The sequence below is a fragment of the Hyperoodon ampullatus genome, assembly GCF_949752795.1.
Source record: "Hyperoodon ampullatus genome assembly, chromosome: 3".
Classification (NCBI taxonomy): Eukaryota; Metazoa; Chordata; class Mammalia; order Artiodactyla; family Ziphiidae; genus Hyperoodon; species Hyperoodon ampullatus.
Window position 1 is genome coordinate 94430897 of NC_136916.1, and position 21209 is coordinate 94452105.

The 21209-nt window shown below is 36.8% G+C and overlaps 1 protein-coding gene across 5 annotated transcripts; it reads right to left on the bottom strand.

The window, feature by feature from the left end:
* Positions 1-4132: 4132 nt before the first annotated feature.
* On the bottom strand, positions 4133-17989 carry SNAP23 (synaptosome associated protein 23; the record flags this gene model as incomplete). Of its 5 annotated transcripts, XM_079700233.1 has the most annotated exons (8): positions 4133-4198; positions 5394-5538; positions 6598-6756; positions 11707-11739; positions 15773-15890; positions 16640-16688; positions 17105-17146; positions 17933-17989. In XM_079700233.1, 8 exons carry the CDS (start codon positions 17987-17989, stop codon positions 4133-4135), a joined length of 669 nt encoding a protein of 222 aa, XP_079556359.1. The 5 variants fall into 5 exon arrangements, with proteins under 5 accessions (XP_079556359.1, XP_079556361.1, XP_079556360.1 ...); XM_079700235.1 differs by lacking the exon at positions 11707-11739 and having other exon boundaries at positions 16640-16682; XM_079700234.1 differs by lacking the exon at positions 11707-11739.
* Positions 17990-21209: the final 3220 nt, after the last annotated feature.

The window sequence follows — 21209 nt, forward strand, 5'->3', positions numbered from 1 at the left end:
GGAAACCATGCTTATTAAGAGAAACTGAAGCTATAAAAGTAGATTTTTTCAGACCGTTACTGGCATGAACATTTAGAAAGCTAAAACTCTGCTGTTTTGTCTTAGCCAAGGGGCTGTCATTTACCATGTATTGTTAGTTCTCATTTTACAAACCTAGTTTAACCATTAAGTCAAGAGATCACAAGAGCCTAGTGTTTATATGAGGAAAAGTCTCTCTGACCTTAAATCTAGTCTAGGGGTTCTCTTTTTCCCCATGTTATTCTCTGTTTCTCAACTGGGGAGGGATGGGGGTGCCAGTTTACATTACCAATTGAGTTTTGTTTTTTATAAACTTTGTTTAATGCTTAATCTTATGGACCTACTGAACATTTCTCTATTTTATCAGTACTTATCTAATAAATCAGAACTTATAAATTAAATAACTTAAATGTCCCAAGACATTTAATTATTAATGGGAGTTTTAAAAATCCCTACCCTTATGAGAATCCCGTTATGATGGCTAACTTTCACAACTTGGACCAGCCTTGTTTCCAGATACCCTCTCCTCACTCTCATTCACTTGCCTAGTCTTACCAGGTTATTCTGCTCCTTAAACCCACAGTGCAATGTCTCTCTCCTTTAACTGTCTTTACATTGTTTGCTCAGTCAGAATGCCCTCTTACTAACATGCTCCTTTCCTATGTCTAAGCCCCTTCCTGAGAAGTCTAAGCCGAATTAACTGCTCCATCTGTTACAGCAGCATTTCTCACATTCTGTATTCATCTGCCTCTTGCCTGAGCTACTTGAGGGCAGGGATTAAGTAAAGTAATATGCCCAAAGATATAGTACACAAGTATTTAGACTTAAATATGAGCTAATAAAGTGGGTTGACTTGAGGTCTGGAGACTGAAATTCTAGTGGCCACCAGCTCTAAATCACCTACCTTCTTTTAGAGCTTGGTTAGAAGTCAGTGTAGTATACTGAGTAAGAACATGGGCCTTGGAGTCAGAAAGATCCTGATTTGAATCTGAAGTCCATCATTTACTAGCTTTATGAATTTGAGCAACTTACTATCATCCATAATATGGGGAACACCTCCTACCTCTCATGTATGTTATGAGGATTTGGTGAAAAGATACATAAAAGCATTTAGAATAGTGCCTATGACAGAGTAAGCACTCAATAAATGGTGCTATTTATTTCACCTGTAAAACATTAAAATAGAATTTAGCAAGTTGTACATAAATGGAAGGCTTGGAGCAAACACTACATTAGGATGAAAAACAAATGAGTAGAGAATAAGGAACCTGAATATCAACCTGAGAACTATAAGTATGCTTAGGAATGTAACTGGGATAACATAGGATTTTAGTAAGAGAGTAACCTAAAGCATAGCGTTTAAAGAAACTAATTCTAAGAGCAATTGAGTATAGAATGTCTGGGAAGTAGAAGTTTAAGTTAAGGGGAGATTCCTAATCCATACATGACATGAAAAGATCCAGAGTTGAAATGTGGTAAACAAAGGATGAATTAAAACTGTGAAAGAAAAAATAAAACAGGCACAACTATAGGAGATAAAGATCACTGTCATTATAAGACCGGAAACCTGAAGAGGGAGCTTATTGTTAAAAAAACAATTAAGTTCAGTGGAGAATAATGTTTAACTCCTTAATTATAGGTCAGTTTTATGCTCAAGGTCACAAAACTAGTAAATGATTGAACCAAAACTTGAACACAGATGGTCAGACTCCAGAGCTTGTGCTAACCACCTCAGTTACTACCTTTCAGAAGTAATAGAAACAAGTTTCCAGTGTCACAGGAGAACACTTTTAAGTCAACAGCTTCTATTTCTAGTGTATTATGAGCCTAAGTTCTAGGTCCTCATTCCTCTTTTCTCAGTAGCAGAAGCTTTGAAAAAGTATGTAACCTGGGATCTATGGATGGGCTTTCAAGACCCATTTATGCATGATTCACGTGTGTGTGTTTGTGTGTCTATTTCTCTGGAGAGATAGGCTGTGTTGTCTTTCATCAAATTCACGAAGAGATCCTTGACCCAAAAAGAGCTCCACTCTAGAGAGAATAGCAGCTATCATTTAATAAGCTCTTACATTTGCTGGGCACTGCTCTAAGTGCTTTACATGCATTACTACATTAAGTCTTCGCAGCAACTCTATGAGGTAGGAATCATTAATCCCACTTTACGCACAAGGAAACTGAGGCACAGAAATGCTTTTATAGTCAGCCAGCAAGTGGCAGAGCTAGAGTGTAAATCCAGACAATATGGTGCCTTAGCTCACACTTCTAACCAATTATACTGTCGGAACAGCATACTGGTATCTTCAGAACTATTTCCTTTAGCCATAATAGTGTTAAAAAAAATTTTTTTAACGCTTTTAGGAAGGACATTTAAGTATAGAACAGCCCCCAGTGTTTTATACCTTCTTATTGTACACATTTACTACCACCTGCCAAACTACTCCTTTTTGGCATGTGGCATTTCTGTTACTGAGGGCCTAATTAAATCTCACTATAAATATTTTCCTTTTCAGCCTTTGAAAGTTCCCATGTTAACTCTATCTCCTCCAGTAAGTGCGTTGCGGTTTTCACTCATGAACACTTTCAGTCGCTAGTGTATTTAAGCTCAAATGAATAAAAGACTAGTAATGATTAAAATGAACCTCATGACAAATCATAGCAGGGAAAAGTCCTATATTTCCAATAAAAATGGGAAAGGTGCTAATAAAGTCAGCTCTTTGCTGGAGTGCCTTTTGATTTATGGATCTTTGCTCTATTCAGTTTGTCAAATGAGAGCTGACAAAATTATTGCTTTCCACCCCCCAAAAAGTACTCACAGAAGCACATCACTTATTTGAAAAAACAGTTCCATTAGTTAGTTACAAAATTTAATTGTAAGGATCAAACAGTGGTTATTGGTCAAACCAATCGACATTAATAGCTTTGAAGTGTGCAGAAGCTAGTTTTTAAATAAAGGTGACAAATACCAATCAGATTCTTATAACACTGTTCAGGATCTAAGCAAATGTGATTCTGGAAGTTGAATCCAAAAAGCTAAGAGAATCATAGTGCAATCATCAATAAGTAAACCAAAGACATAATTTTCTAAATCATTTTTAGTTAAACCGAATAAATTCTAGTTTTTAAAAAAGTTTAAAGCTACATAAAACTCAAAGCAATCTAACTATTTTCTACCTGAGATCAAAACAAGTTTCTTTTTTTCCTATCTAAACAGAATTCTTGGCATTGAGGTAAATCTGAATTCACGTGATATACTTTGTCAAACTTTTCCAAAAAATTTTAAGCCCTGCTGTAGAGAGAAATTCTCATATTATATATACATATTTACATATTTTTTCTTCAAAGACTAATGACAAATTTATGAGGTTAATAGGCCTGTAATGGGACCATGATACTATTAATAATATGAAAATAAAAAGCCATTCATTTATACCATGCGTTCCTATATGGTGCAATATGAAATGGGATCATAGAATCTATGTACATAGATGAACCACCAAGAGTTCAGAAATTAAGCTCACTTTCAGAAAACTCATTCTGTTTTTTGAAGCAGAGGTTGCAAAGTTGTGATGTATAACAAAAATATTGTATATACAGGCTCCCAAACCAAGCATTGGCCTAAATTGGCAAAAACTGCAACTTAAACAGAAATTAAACCCAACTAGATCTTCACTGTGGTTATGCAACTTTTGGCTTTAGGGTCTGCAGGTTTTACTGAGGTAACAACCTCTTATCTCTTGCCTCTCCTCCTTGTGCCTGCCCCTACTGCCCCCAGCCTTTTACACGGCTGTCTTTGGCAATGCTTCCAAAGTTTGAAAGCAGAAGAACTTGCTAAGTAAATGGAGAGAATGAAAAATAACACTATATATGATGTATGAAAACCAACCTAAGAGTATGGACTGAGAAAGAAAGTACTAGAAGGAAAACTAAGCCGCAGTCTACCCTCAAGGGAAAAAGAGAAAATAAAAGAATAGGGGGGCTGTTACTCCTAGATCTTCTTCCACATCATCTCCCGATTAGAAGAGTGTGGAACCAAAATTTCAAACTCTGGAAAGGTAATGACTTTGAAGGAGGAACTAGGGAAGTGAATAAATGATAAAGAAGTACAGCAGTAGCTTTAGCTGTCAATGAGTTTCTTTGCTCTGGCATTGGCATTGTCAATACGATCTTTGTTGGTGTCAGCCTGGAAAAAAGAAAAATATACCAGCATTACTTCACAAGGTAAGCTGCTCTAATAAACGTTAAATTTCATGTACTTAGAGTAACTGACACATTGAGAAAATTCAGGAAATAGTCCAAGCCACATTACAAAACTCATTTTGGGCAAGAAGTGACAGAATATCAAATTCATTTGGAAAAACCTGGGTGTACAAACATGACAAAGATATAACAGAAGAACTTGCCAGTATTTCATGAGTTCTATAACATTTTTTTTCATAGTTTAACATGTCTGAAACTAGGATGCATCTTATAATCAATGGCATGCAGATGCAGTGAAAATATAATGCTCTTCTCTGTTATAGATCTGGACCTTGTAGGAGTCCCGTGAACTGAATCATAGAATCTCATCTGGAGCTACCCTAGATCTCACCCAGAGACTGAAATAACCTATCCCAAGATCTGTGGAACAGATGTATCACCATCCACATCAATATGTAAATTAAAATGATGGGTAATATGTAGCCTAAACCCACATAACAGCATTGAAAACATCTTATGAACCATTGTTTGCCTCAATGAAATCCATCATAAGTGATTCAACAGAAAGCCAAGCTGAAAAACTTACCCCAACCTTTAAAGTATACTGAGATTTTAATGAAGTAACAATAAATAAGAAAAGCTTTTAGACGTGACACAACCAAACACAGAACACAATTTAATCTCAGTATATTTTATATCATATGAAGTAAAAAATAGCAACCACACTTTTTTGTAACTCTTGTTTTTGTGTGTCCACCCCATGAGAACCATTCTGCAGAACTGATTTTTACCTACTGACTCATGAGATGAAGATTCAGGAACTTACTAATTTGTTATTAGTTAACAAAATAAAATTCCAAAAGCTAACTCGCTCTTTCAGGGGAAAAACAAAAAAACACCCGACAGCTCACAGAAAGGTTAGAGGAGATTGTGAGCTTCATGTGTGAAATTTTAAATAAAACCACTTGGTGCCAAGGTCTTGGTTTCAAAATGAACCAAGTAAGAGATAGGAGGACTTGACTATTGTTTTTCAATGTGTTAGAACTCATCAAAACTGCAAGGCCTGTGAGGACAGGATCTTATCCCTATTGCTCTCCCCCAGAGCATCTAGCACAGATGTCTATTACTAAACACTATACTGGATGTCTCATTTTCCTGTGGCACTAAAAAGCTCTTACCTTTTCTGTGATCCGTTCTATTTGTCGATTTTGAGACTCAATCTCATTGCCTATGTCCAGGGCCATGTTTTTTAGATTTCCTAGGATACTGCCCACTTGAGTCAGGTTCTCTTCCATTTCGTCTTCCCTGGCATCATTTGTTATACTACCACAAAAAGATAGTTAATTCAGTACTTTTGGGTGAATTAGAAATGGAGTGAGTCTGGATTTAATTTTTATAAAAATAAGTAACCAAAATGACCTCAGCAAGTGTTAGACCCAATAGATGCAGGTTACCATGCTTGGGAAACATTCCATAGTAAAAATGGAAAGACTAATCCAAGAGAGCACAACATCTTAAAGCCATTTAAGATTAAGAAATAACTTTAGGATAGTGGTTTTTCAAAGTGTAATTCCCAGCATAACCTGGGAACTTGTTAGACATGAAAATATGCTAATTCTCACACTCCACTCCAGATCTCCTGAATCAGAGACTGGAAGGGACCCCAGGGATCTGTGTTTTAATAAACCTCCCAGGTGATTCTGATGCATGCTTAGGTCTAAAGAACTACTCCTCTAAAATAAGTGTTGCAAAATCCTGGCCCAAAGCCAAATCTGGCCTGCCTTCTGAACTTATAAATAAGGTTTTATTTGAACACAGCCATGCTCAATTGTTTATATATTGTTTATGGCTGCTTTTACCCTACAACAGAGTTGAGCAGTTGAGTAGTTGTGACTGAGACTGTATGGCCTGTAAAGTCTGAAATATTTACTATCTGACCCTTTACAGATATCCTTATAGGGATTTGGTCGACTCCTACTCTAGATGATACATTTTAAAACACGTCTTCTTATTTACAGAAGTAAAACATGATTACTTGAATAATTTGGAAAGTACTTTACAAAGAAAAGTTAATCCATCCTTGAATGTCAACAATCCCAGTCACCATTTTGTCAGAAGGCAAATATTAAAATGGAATAAGGGACTTTGCTGGTGGTCCAGTGGTTAAGACTCCCCGCTTCCACTGCAGGAGGCACGGGTTCGATCCCTGGTCGGGGAACTAAGATCCCGCATGCCCCCACATGCCGTGCGGCCAAAAAAAAAAAAAGGGAATAAATACTATTTCTAATTAATAAGTTGGGGTTCATGCATAATTACACCCAGTCTCCAGAGACAGCCATTCATTTAGGAAAAGAATAAAAATATCAGGAAGAGCTGGCATACCGTTTAATGTATCCACCGCTGGCTGCTCCTGTGGTTGCTTGCTGAGGCTGACCATTTGTCACTCGGCCTGGCTGCTTAGATACTACATTGCTAGGAGAGTTGTCTCCACCGTCTCCCCATGTTGCCTTATAGGCTTTCTTAGACTCAAAGTTCTTTGTCCTATATAAGAGTCAGGAGTGTAGAGATACCAAAAAGCAGGAGAGGGAGAAATGACATTATTAGTGCTTGTTACCTTAGGGATGCCCTAGCACCCTTAGAATAAAAGCTACATGCAGCTAGATCTAGATTATCTACACTGTGCTCCATCACAATCTGGCATAGGAAAAAGATGAACTGTGTAAGCCCACTGACATTAAAAACATTTTTTTAGAGGTTAAACTACTTCCACCAAATCTTCACTGAGCAGTTAGCAAGTACCAAAATGTAATTATTTGATTTTTCAGGTTCTCCTAGCCTCTGACACTCTCCAGAAAAGAGGTTAATGGACACTAGGAAAAAAATTCTTTAGGAAAGGTGCTCTGGGATGCCTTAATGGTTCCTTGGAAGCACCTCAGATGTTGATGAGGGATGGAAGAGAAAGAAGGCTGAGTGGGCAGTACTTAGACCTCAGCTGTTCACTTACTTAAACTGTAGTAGTTTCAGCTGATCTGTTTTTAAAGTTAGAATTGTGCATTAAATTTTTTAGAAAAGGTTTCTTTGGGGGGGGGTGGTGTGATAAATTGGGAGATTGGGATTGACATATATACACTAATATGTATAGAATGGATAACTAATAAGAACCTGCTGTATAAAAAAAATTTTTTTAAGTTATTATAAAAAATTTTTTTAAAGAAAGGTTTCTTAAGAAACAAACATCATGACGGAAAGGCAATGAATGCGTTCCTTGGCTACAATGGTACCAGTTATAAATCCTTTGGTTTAGGACTTTTTCATTTAAGAGTTTACTGTTCCACCTTAAAAAAAAAAAGATGCTAAATCCAAGCCTCTTAAAAATAGAAGCATATGTTTAGATTAACTGATATAGCTAAAAATCAGCCAAAGCCAGAATTTTACCACGGGATTTACTACTTAAACTGGTATAAATGGCAAAAAAAAAAGAACCTAGTAAAATGACTTTTAAGTGGCTATTACAAAAAAAACAAATAAAACTTTTTCTTACTGATTATTTGGCTAGGTAAAGTTTCCACTCACACAATTTTAGTTTTTGCTTTTCTATAAACAAAAACAAAGTAGTATATGGCTATAACATTGGTTCCTGATTTATTCCACATGATACATTAACGAGGAAGTTTTGAAATCGCAAAAGCAAAGGAGAGATTTTAAGAAAGCAGTGGCTCCTTTCTTAATAGGATCATGTGAGGATTCATGTTTGGCAAACCTAGAATTGGATCTTAGACCTTAATCATCAATGCTACAGAAAGGGTACTATATGTTTAATTAATCAATCTATTTAGTTATTAATAAGCCACGTTAAATCCTTCCTGTAACAAGGTGGGATACACATTATTTAGTACTACTTTTTTATTTTTGGTTGCATCGGGTCTTAGTTGCGACACACGGGATCTTCATTGAGGCACGCGGGAGCTTTCTTTGCAGTGCGCGGGCTTCTCTCTAGTTGTGGCGTGCAGGTTTTTTCTTCTCTAGTTGTGGAGCCCAGGCTCCAGGGCACGTGGGCTCTGTAGTTGTGGCGCTCAGGTTCCAGAGTGCGTGGGCTCTGTAGTTTGCGGCACGTGGGTTCTCTAGTTGAGGCACACGAGCTCAGTAGTTGTGATGTGCGCTTAATTGTCCCGTGGCATGTGGGATCTTAGTTCCCTGACCAGGGATCGAACCCGCATCCCCTGCACTGGAAGGCAGATTCTTTACCACTGGACCACCAGGGAAGTCCCTGATATATACATTATTTAAATGAATATTTATAAATAATTTCTGTTTAGTAAAAAACCCATTTACATGTATTCTTTTTTAATAATATGGGTCTCAGGCAAAATTCTGAAGCAGAGTAATAGCAACCAATCAAAATAAATAACATATAAGTTTATCAGAAAGTTAACCAGAAATATTAATAGAAGTAATATAAGATAAGTGAGGATGTTAGACTGTAAAACAGGTCAAAGATTGAGGGCTGGAATTCTAATGTCACTACATAATAAGACACTGTGCTTCTGAGAGTCTTAGCACAGAAGCACTGAGTTGGGAGAGACTTGTGGGCTCTTGGTCTAGCAAGGGATATACACATGCTCCAACCTCCTCAACCTTAAGAAATAATATTTGAAATTCCTTCAACTTCTGAGAATTCTTCCTTCAACTAGATATAAGGGGCATACGATGCAAACGAATTGTTTTAACATGATATTGTGAATGAGGTTCAATTAAAGCATAGTTTATGAATAAAGAATCAGACTGGTTATCAAACCCTTCTCCCTTTAAGATGACTGGATCTTTGATGTTCTTCCAATATCAAGGGGAAAAGGTACAAAAAGCTCACTTGAATTGTCACATTTATTTTCAAATGGATTGGGGAAAAAAACTCTGCACTTCTTTTTCATGCAGTTTTGACATGTTCTGCATGTTTATAAAGCAGTGATTTTTATATGCTGTTGATTTCATATCTTCATCCTTGTGATAGTTCCAAGTCTCTTTCAGCACCTCTACTCCAGGTAATAATGCCTTCTGCTTGCTCAAGATCTGCCACATGCTGTTACCCTGGAGCTTCTCCCACTGAGTTGTAAAACCCTTAAAGACACCTGTTTTTAAGGGCATTGTCAGGCAGCTGAGTGTCTAATAAAAACAACAATGGTTTTAATCTAATTTGTCTTCCTTCAAAGTGTCTTAAGTGCTTTAAAAGGTAGTATTTCCTAAACTTGACTGAACACCAAAGTGACCTGGATGATTCTGAATACACAGATGTGTATTTCAGGCCACATTCTGAAAATTCTACTTCAATTTTTATCGGATGGAGCCTGTTAATCTTCTGTTGTAACTATGGTTTTATTTAAATTCAATAGATCATTTAGCTGCCCAACCAGGGAAGAGAAACACTATTCTAAGAGACTTCCAATCTGTTGTAGAAGGAATATTTTAGATGACTATGGTAGTACACCTTAGTATTACTATATATTGGGACACTGAGGAATTAATTTGGAGGAAGCGAACATACACACAAGGTTTTTTTTTTAAGCCACAAGATTTAGAGTAAATTGACTTGAATCCCAATCCTAGACCTGTCATTCAGTAGCTACAGAACCTTATGCAAACTTCCATCTCTGAGCATCTTTTCCTTATATGTAAAACTAAGATGATAACAGTACTTAATAAGTCACAGGGCTGTTGATAATAGATGTAAAATTGTTCTGTAAAGCATTAGACAAATATTTTTGTTCTTTGGTTTCAACTCAACTTGATCCTTAGCTAAAAGTTCATGTCTTTAATTGCACAGATTACCAATTGGCATGTTTATTCTTATAGCCCATTAACATTCCCTAGCTTTGAGATCTACAAGCAGCCGAATATAGTTGGAATATAGCTATATAAAAAGGCATCTAGGCCAGGGTTGTTTCTGGTCTACAGTAAGAAAGAAATGGTTCTGATTTGCAACAGAATTCTTCTGCATAACAAAATTAACAGCCCCTCTGGGAAGAAATTAGAATTCATAATAAAATGCTTAAGCAAATTTGTGGTAGATTTTAATGCAATTAAGAACTCCATCTAGAAAGTTAGATTTACCCCTGACTGTCAGTTTTGAAGAGTTTAATCATCTTTAACTACTACATTTTTTCAGATAAATATCACATTCCAAAATGGCATGTTTGAAATAAGAATTTGAAATATCCCTTAAGAAGCTGCTATAAATATAGAAAACAAGTATCAGGATATGAACACAGTAACTTTAACAATTTCTTTTTTGAGTTTTGGTTGTCAACATTAGTACTAACTGAATAAAATAGCAAAAAGAAAGCCCAAGCGGGGGGAGAGAGAGAGAGAGAGAGAGAGAGAGAGAGAGAGAGAGAGAGAGAGAGAGAGAGAGAGAGAGAGAGAGGTGATCAGGTTACAGGAAAGAAGAAAAAGAAGGGCAAGAAACAAAGGGTAGAAATCAAACAATTTTCTAACATTTAACCACGGTATTCATAGTCCCCATAAAGATCCAAAATTAAGGAGTCAAACATTATAATAAACAGTAGGCTGACTAGAGGGTTAACTTCCATAAAAAAATTAAGTTTAGTTAGCTCTGCATTAATTCAATACGAAACCACAGCAAGCTAACACATGACATAATAGGTATTATGGAACAGATGATAATATATATAAAGAGGGTAAACCCTTATTTAAAAAAAGGAGATAACTAGATATGGCAACATTTTAAATTTATATCCCACCTTGTTCCAAATGGCATTTAAGATGACTTACATTGGCAATTAATTCCTCAATTTGGTAGTGGCCTAAATCATGGGGAATCCAAAATCATTAGAAGCAATATTTCAATAGAGGAAATATTAATTCTGGAACCAGAAAGGAGTAGGAAAACTTAACAGAAGAAAGGAAGCTGAAATCAAAGTCTATGTATTTAGCCTGAATTCCCTTACCTTTGTTCAGAACTAGAATGCAGCAATTCTCTACAAAGATCAACCTATTTAAAACTTCTTAGGAAACTTTAGGGGTGTTTTTACTTTTATAATCTTAAATGTTTTTTAGCAAAAACTTAGTATCAGAGCCATTAGTCAAAGGGTGGTATTATAAATTAAGATCCTTTCGTCAATCCATCTTCTGGCAGACAGCACTCATCAAGAACAAATTCACTTTACATTACACACCACAGCACAGCTTTTAAGAGTCTCTACCATTCACAAAATCCATGCACGTGCACAGAAAAGCCATTTGAAGCATCACCTTTAGATAGCAGGTTAACAGCCAAATTGCGCCACAAGACTGCATCTTAAAGTTCCCTTTGATCAGTTACTGAGCTCAGCTTCTGATGTTAAATCTTCATTTTTAGTAAGCATATTAGAAAGGAAGAGATTAGGTGAGAGAATGAAATTCAGAAAACAGTGAATGCCAATCAAACAGAACAGAAACAGGTTTAGTTTTCAAAGCATAATGCATTTAAATTCCTGCCTGGTTTCATAGAAACAACCAACATCTGAGAATCTAGATAAAAAGAAAAACATGAAAACTATTTAAACCAGAGCATACTTCGTTTTTCCTAAGAATGTCTGAATGATGATATTCTGTCCTAAAATTATGAAAATTAACATGAAGAGAAGGCAAATACTTTGTATCTTCAGTGAGTAGGATGGAGGAAGCACTCAAATGTTGACTAAAATACAGTAATTCAATATTTATTTTAACTAATCAGAGTTGAATATTTACATCTTAATATGACATAAGATTCAATAGTATAAAACCTGTAGTACCAATTTTCAACTTCTCTAGTAAGTGGTCCAGAAATACCAACCTGTCTTCAAACTACATGCCAATATGTTTGACATTTTAAGCACAGAATGAAGAGAGGCAGGTTAAGACAGAGGAATACTTTGTCTGACAATGGTTAAACTGGGACATCAGGCAGTTTACTATTCTGAGACTTCCCATTTTAAACCTGCCTCTTTTTAAACTCGTTAATTAGAATTACGATTTATCAAAGTTACTGACAAAGGGACTTCCCTGGCGGTCCAGTGGTTAGGACTCGGCGCTTTCACTGACGGGGGCCTGGGTTCGATCTCTGGTAGGGAACTAAGATCCGGCAAGCAGTGTGACACGGACGAAACAACAAAACAAAACAAAACAAAAAAACTCCAAAGTTACTGACAAAGATATAGGATTTTTAATAAGGATCTGTTCTATTTTGCTTTTAGGATTCAAATAGTAGCAAGCTAAAAGAATGACATTTATTCACAATTTTAAAGTTTAATCCTGGTAGTCTGTTTTCAAATTCTAGTAGTCCTTTAAAAAGAATTAGCTAAAATTAAAATTCACTTCTAGTATAGCGTTCTGTTAAGTGAAGCTATTTCCATGTCTTATTAGAAAAAGATCTGCTGATATGGCTTTAATGAATACTACTAAAAAAAGAAGTCTCGGGCTTCCCTGGTGGCGCAGTGGCTGGGAGTCCGCCTGCCGACGCAGGGGACACGGGTTCGTGCCCCGGTCCGGGAAGATCCCACATGCCGTGGAGCGGCTAGGCCCGTGAGCCATGGCCGCTGAGCCTGCGCAGTCGGGAGCCTGTGCTCCGCAACGGGAGAGGCCACAACAGTGAAAGGCCCGCATACCGAAAAAAAAAAAAAAAAAAAAGAAGTCTCAAAGAACAAATCTACTCAAGACATTTTCTATATAGTAATACATCTAACAAAAGCAACAACAAAAAGGTTCATTCTCTTCTTGCCAGTCAAGCAATGTAGCATACAGTTAAAAACTCGGGCTCTGCCTGGTTTTGAATCTCAGCTCTTCCACTTGTTAGTGTAGCCTCCTTATGCCTGTTTCCCCATATGTAAAATGGTGATAATAAGAGGAACTATCTCATATTAAGGGTATTGTAAGGATTAAATTTAAAGTGCTCAGGATAGTAAGAGCCTAAATTAATATACAGGCTCACAACTCTCATGCAAACCTTTGGATGTGAGACATTTTGAGCAGTACCACACAATCACATACATCAATATTTCTGCAGTGAAACAGATTAACATTTATGCTAAGTGTAATAAAGACTATTAAATAGCTTCAGTTCAGGTTACATCTTGTAGCCTAATTAATAAGTTGTGGCACTACATTCCGAAAAAAACAAACCTTTGGCTTGCAGAGTTTTTTAGATTTCTAAATGGCAGATAAGAGACTGTGGACCTGAGTTGTTATTGCTAGTACCAGAATTAGTACTAGCTTTATACAGAAGACTAAGATACCTGCCTTTGAGAAGCTCATGTTATGGCTATTTATATGATAAGCCTAACTGAAACACAGATTAGCAGATTAAGCTTAGAAAGATCACGCCCCTGGCAGGAATGAAAATAGATAAAGCTGAGGACAAGAGATACCATAGAGGGCAAGGACTCAATGGTGTAAAGGAGAGATGGATGGAAGGGAGGCAATTAAAATCAGAATCTGTAAAGTGAAACACTACTCTCTCCTCTTCAGAGAACAAGTGTTCTGTTATAGGAGCCCCTTGATTCCAACTGTTAAGAAGTGCTTTCTTCTCTTGACCCACTAGGAAAGGGCTCTGCTGAGGTTAGAGGCTGACGACGGACCGCTTCAGGACCATACTCTACCTTCTCTCTCAGACTGTCCAAGAAAACCCTGCCTATGCTTGTCTGGGTACACAAAGAAAAATAAAATTAATACTTATGTAGCTCCATTTCCCACTTTCTATGATATCAGATCACCTTATTCACTGCTCTTCCTACTCATCAGAGATAATTTGCTCTAGGTTCTAGGGAGGACTTCCTCTTCCTTGCTCTTCTCTTAATATGTATCTCAATGAAGTTCATTTACTTTTTTCCCCTGAACTCTTCCAAGAGGGTGCATAGAACATAGGAGAAAAGTGCAAGTAAGTTTGCAAAACATAGTTAAAAAAAGTTTAGATTAAAAAAAAAATCTGTGCATTTCTAACTTGTTTGCTGAAAGTAATCTTCTAAACCCTGATTTGCAGGTCATAGTTATTAAAATATGCACTTTTGGAGAGTCAACCAAGGTCTAAACAGGTCAACAGACTTGTCTTTCTTAGCTTCTTATGCCCAAAACAAACACTAAAGTTGACCAACAAGTAATTTAACTCTATTTTCTCCAGTAGAAATGGCACAGAGAATGTTGTCACATGAAAACACTTATCTGAACTCATGACAGAGCAAAACCCCCTCCATTCCTAACTACTTTGAGGAGTAAAAAAATGCTGAGAGTCTGTAAACCTTCGTATCTCATTTTTGGTTTACCACACCAGCTGAGACAACTGGATGGAAGCAGTAATGCTTACAAAGCTCTTTAAAAATGAATACTCTCAGCAGAAAGGATAGTCATTCAATCTCCAGACAATGTCATTTCAGCCAAAGGTAAAGTTCAAAGTTGCTTTGTTAATGACTCCTCATCTTTGTCTGAATACATGTACTTTTGTCAACACCATGGAGTTTGTTTTACCCAAGATTAAGTAGAGAATTTAAATGTTAATAATAAAGTCACTAAAAAGAATGAATTCCTTTCTGTCAAGTTTAATCTCATACACTATACACAAATAATTTGAAGACTTTTCATCTCCTAGTTTACTAGAGGCTTCAAATCTTCAGAGTCTTCTTTGATGTTTCCTTCCTCATGTTTGATATACAATCAGTTGATTTAAAGTGAATTTTTTTCACTTACATTTTTCTCTCTAATCTTGATGATAAAGTTATACCCCACAGGCCTAGTTTACAAAAGGTTCCTAACTAGTCTCTTGGTGTGCGGTTATATACTCCACTCCAATCAATCAACCCCTTAGGCTGGCATTCAAAGTTCCTCTATTGTCTACTTATGTATTATTTTCCACTTCTCATCTATATGAATCATGTAGTACAGTTAAGTCAAGCTCCTCTGTAATCTTTATTTAAATTAAATCTTCCACAGGAAATGTCTTCCCACTTCTTTCATGTCCATCCAGATCTTTCTAATCATTCAGAGCCCAACTCAAGTCCTATCTCTCCTATAAGATGGTCTCCAAACCAACCTTTATCAGTTCTATACCTTTAGCCTCAGTTGATATCACATGATCTAGCACTAGATTTATATAGTTCTTACTTTTTGCTATTCTTTCTCATATACCCAACCACATGGTAAGTCTTTTGAAGCCAGGATCCAAGTCTTTTATTCCCTTGACCTTCCCTCATGTGCCTACCACAGAACATATATTTTGTTAATTCTCCTTATTTGAAAGGAAAAGACACTAATTCTATCCTGCTCTGTATTACCCAGATGTATATTTCCTAACCTTTTCTTGTATTATTAAAAAATGAAATTGGGACTTGATCGAAAGATTGATCAAATTTAAGCGATGGTTTGCAGTGAACATGCCCATTTATACAAAAAGTTTGATCTGACTGAAGGAGAAACAGCTTCAGCTGATCTAACAAAGTTCCTTATTTAGGCCCTGTCATACTTATTGGGAGGTGGGGAGGGGTGTGCTCTCACTTTAGATTTATTTGAAAAAGGTCTTGATTTATCAACTCACCTATTACAGGGGCATACACAAAGGCCACAGCACTTGTTTAGTTCTGTTAAAGTCTTCTCTGCTTCTCTCATGTCTTTGTTTATTTGGTCCATGCCTTCTTCTACGCGTTTTAGTTGTTCTAAGAATAAGTTGTGGAAGTTACATTTTGTGTTACATTCACGGTGCCAACCAGAAAACGCCATTATGATGGAACAGCAAAAACTTTAACCTCGAATCCACCAATAACCCATCACAGTGACTGTATCAGGGCCAGATGGTATTACAGACTGTCCAGAATGAAAATAGTCTTTCACATACTGATCCTGGGGCACCTGGCCTCTGACTGTGGAAAGATTTGTTCTAAAGAAATTTGTATAATAGGAGCATGTGAGGATTGGTTTAGAGATCACTTCTGCAACCAAATTAAGTATACTTTGACTAGACCAGATCCCCAGCATTTCTATTATTGGATAGGCTCAAAACCTGAAGGCTGTCATACGATTAATAAAAACTAGACCAGATTGCTCAGGGCCAAATCAAACAGAATGTTTCCAAGCCTGCCTGAATCTGACCTATTTAAGGACTTAACTTGATTTCTGAAAATGATGCAAAAATATCATAATGTCTAGTTCACATATGACCAATACACACAATAAGCCCTGCTACATAATAAATACTTGGTATACAATGGGGTATTGTGGTCCCCACCTCAAATAGGCAACAAACATGATATAATTCAAATCAGCAGAAAAGAAGTAAAATATCACTCTTATCTTGCAAAGGGAAGGTACTCCCAAAGGCTTAATTAATTTTATACATGGCTGATTTGAAAAGGCTTTCTGGCATCCTAAATCAAATCAAGAATTTCTGCCAATGACTGCAACTCACCCCCTTGTTCATCCAGCGTAGTGATAGTCTTGATTCCTGCATCCTGAGACTAAAAGAAGGGAAAAACGCTGAGAGCACAGCAAAATAAAAACAAAACAGAAACAGAACCTACAAGGTCTGAAAAATAGCAAGAGAGAATCATTAGAAACTTAAGTTTCTCAGAGGACTAGAGCTACTGAGGAAACTAATCTCCCCAAACCAACACACTTTAACATATTAACCCCCCAAAATAAGTCACAGACTCATGGTGAATTGTCTTCCCTGTCATATTCCAATACTATCAATTAGAAAAACATAAAAGGCCCATTACTGCATGGTTTGACAATTTCAGCAATTGCTGGTTTCAAATAATAAAGCTTATTGATACAATACCCTTCTGATTCTTAATAGTAATTCCAGCCTGTGCTATCAGAATCCCTTCTATACAGTTTCTATACTTAACTTGATGATTAAACACTTTCTTACCTCAATGGCTAAACCCAGGATTCTCCTAGTACTTTCCAGAGACTAGGAAAAAACACAAGAGTTTCAGCATTCTACAACAATCCACAACCCCCTGCCCAAAATCTGAACACAGGCCATATTCATAATGCTACTCTGTTTTTAAAGATTGCCAGCCCAGGGCTTCCCTGGTGGCGCAGTGGTTGAGAGTCCGGCTGCCGATGCAGGGGACGCGGGTTCGTGCCCCGGTCCGGGAAGAGCCCACATGCCGTGGAGCGGCTGGGCCCGTGAGCCATGGCCACTGGGCCTGTGCTCCACAACGGAAGAGGCCACAGCGGTGAGAGGCCCGTGTACAGCAAAAAAAAAAAAAAAAAAAAAAAAAAAAGATTGCCAGCCCATCCACCTCTCCCTTTAAAACAAAAAAAGAAAGCTTATTACTATAATTTGGTTATTTTCTTCCTACCAGATGGTCCTTAAGAGAAAATTTGGAAGGTGAAGTTAATGGAATTTATAAAAAATTTAATGTAAGCAGAAATCTAGGTATATTACACAGATGTTAGAAAATTCTATTAAAATTAAATGTCAGAATTCCTCAAATCTAGAATATCTTTGTTGTAAGTAACTGTTCAGTAATGACTAAAAAAAAAAAAAATCATACAAATTGTTTTCACTTTTTTAGCTTTTTGATGAGTTGAAAAAATAAGGAGCTAGTAACGGTGCTCTAGAGCAAATGCATTCTTTGATATAAAGAGACTAGGAAGAAGCCAAAATGGTCTTCTAAGAAAGTCCTCTCATCCTTCCACTGTGAAAACTGAAAGAGAATTAATTACTTATTCCAAGTAAAACCTTTACCTCATCAGTAACCTGGTTAGCCCTCAGCTGAATTTCTTCTGCTGACAGATTATCCATGATGAATTAAAACTTGATAGGTGGAGAAACTGAAATGTGGATATCCTGTAAGAATAAGGACACAAAAAACAAGTTTGTTTGAGCAAAGAGTGTATATTTATGGAATTTAGGATACTTGGAAAACATGGTAAAATAGCCTATCTTTATCCCTATCTATTTATCTGTCTATCTATCTATCTATATTTCAGGTGAAGAAATTAAGGCTGAGAGATGGTAAGTAAATGCTTAAATGCTAGTTATTACCAGAGGTGAAACTAAAACTCAGGTTTCAGGACTTCCAGTGAAGCACTGTTTCTAATAGGAAAGTGGTCCTTCTACTTTGAGAAGGAAGGCATTACTAGAAGACAAGCTTCAGGAAACTATTAAAATGAATTCCTGGTTGTACAATGTTCTTTATGGAAAAGCAATAAGGTGAAGAAGTCGAAGTTAGGTAGTGTTCCATTAGTAAAGTAACAAATTCAAAGTCGTGTGCCTGCAGAGCACAGGAAACATTCTAAAAATGTGTCAGTTGTCCAGGCTACTCATTGGAAAAAATGAAATACTTTCATTCTTAACAAGAAAAGGATAATGTTGATACAAAGGGCTCAGAAAAGACCTAGTTTTTATTAAGAGTAGACTCTCCCTTTCCAATTACTGTATGGTCTGTTATTTTAGTGAAGTCCCTAAGAAACTGTATAATTATTCTTCTATACTTAGTAGCTCATAGTAACTCAGGAAGTGATCTCACAGACATTCAAACTGAAACATAAAACATTTAATAGGTGAAGATTCCAAGAGTCCTGCCCTCTAATATTAACAGCGATACACTGTTGTATAGTATTCTTCTTTGAGCAGTCATGTGGAGTAATAAGCACTGTGTGACATACCTAGGTTGTTTTCTTTTTATTACATTTGCTAGCTTTGTTATTAAAAATTTGAAAACCAATTTTACCAAAGCCCTTTGTCAATGACACATATAAAAGTGTGGTTCACATTCTGGATTTATCCCCAGGGGACATGTGGCAATGTCTGGAGAATTTTTTGATTGCCAGGAGTTGGCGGGGGGGCGGTAAGGAGGAGTAACGTTATTGGCATCTAGTTGGTAGAGGCCAGGGATACTGCTAAACCTCCTATAATGCTCCTTGTGACAGTCCCACAACAAGAATTATCTGGCCCAAAATGTCAAAGTGCTCAGGTTGAGAAATCCTGCCATGGAGTACACTCACTGACGAGCAGGGAACTTTGTTAACTTCTTAGTACTGAACACTTGGAGGGAAAGGATTTTATTATATCTTTGTACCTCTAACACCTAACAGGATCTGACAGTTCGTACCCCAATAAATGTGTGCTGAATGAACAAAGAAGTAGAAAAACAAGATGTACGCTCATTTAAGTGGATCTTAGAAACAAAGCTACATGTAATAGTAGCACAAAGCCTTCAAATAAACACTAGAACCACAAACCAAAAATTGCCATTACATGTGTATGATTTAGAATGGCCTGCTGGTCACATACAGATCTTTTTAGTCACATCCGTAGCTAACCAACACTTTTATTAGAACCATCTAAACAAAAAGCGGCAATATCCCATTCCTAGGACAGGAAGGCATTACATTTAGAGCCTTGTTTATAATTCTACTGTCATTGCTAACCATTTCAGGATTTAATTAAGATTTTGAGCCTTGATTAAAGACATTAATGCTCATAAAACTGTTATTAAAATTATTAAATTAAAAGTTGCAAATTTAATCTCATAGCTTGTATGCCATAGTAGGACTGTGGCTCTGCCAAAAGGTTCATATACTAAGATACATAATCAAGATATAAAGGTCTCTCTTAAATTAAGAACTGATCATTCAGTAGATATAAGCATAAACAGAACCACATGCTTTATTACCTTGCTAATTCTTTATGAGACTTTAGCTTTAGTCACACATATGATTATGCTACAGTTTCTCTTCTGTCAATCTTTCATAGTTGTAATTATAAAAAGAAAAGGAAGTTGCTTTGTACCCTCCCACCGTTTTTGTACGCTTTTCCTTTCTATAATATCTCCATCTGCCTGCCCAGGCAGTCTCGTGCTTTCCCACACAAGGTACCTTTCAAAGCCTGTCCTTCCTAGGCGGTATGCTCCAAAGTTATCTATCCCTCTCACATGAAACTCCTAAATGCCCCACAGAGCAGAAAGTGTTAAGAAAAGCAATACACACTGATCAGTTAGTACCTGGAAATGACATCCCGATTAGGTTTTCTGATATAGTATACTATGGGTAGGAAGATATTTTGGGAGTGAGGAAGCTCAGGTCTCTCAAATTGTATAATTTTGTAATTCTACTCCTAGAAGTGATTCTTGCCAATTACAAGTCAATATTTGTTATTCTCCTAGTAAATATGAGCAAAACTTATGTAGGTTCAAAGAGAGGCTTGAATGTAAAACTCACCTCTGTCAAACTTAAAGATTCCAAGAGTCCTTGCCTTTAATTATCAAAAAGGCAGATAAAAAAAAAAAGGCAGATATAGCTGGGAAGCAGATGTGAAGAGTCACTCCTGGCATAGCAGTGGTGCCATTTTTTAGGACACACCTTTTAAGTGAACTCGAAGTGCTGCCTAGTACTTCTTTTTTTTTCCTCCCTGAGCAGATGACACACAAAACAAGAAACAGACTTCTGTAAAATTCTCACATGTTTGGCATGCTGATATCAGGACAGAGCTGCCTAAGACTTCTCTACTCTGGATTTTTGAGGATGTTGAGCACATGATTATAGTAAATGGGAGTAAGTGAGACAAAGCAGAATTGTAAGGGGAAGGCCAAAGAGAGACAAAGAATAATACTCCCTAGGCTCTTTTAGCCTTTACTAAACTGCCCAGAAGTGTCAGGCAGGGTGCAAGCTAGAACTAGCTATATAGCTTTACTCATATTTATTATCTCCAGAAGTTTTTCTCATGGAGTCAGGAAAGGCTATCCAGAATGGTAAAGAGAATTAGAGAAGGGAGGGGAAGGAAAAATGAAACATCATTTGACACAAAGATCCCATTAAACTTATTTTCTTAGGTATAACCCAATAGATTAAATATCTGTGTCATTTTCCCAATGCTCCTGGGAACTTACGCTATATGTGTGACTTGGAGATGAAAATGCAAGATTTTTCTCAGTGCTTTTACACCTTATTTCCCTTACTATGGTTCCTTTGGGCTTACTAGCAGACTCCTAGTTATCTTTCTTAATTTCTTTTCTATTATG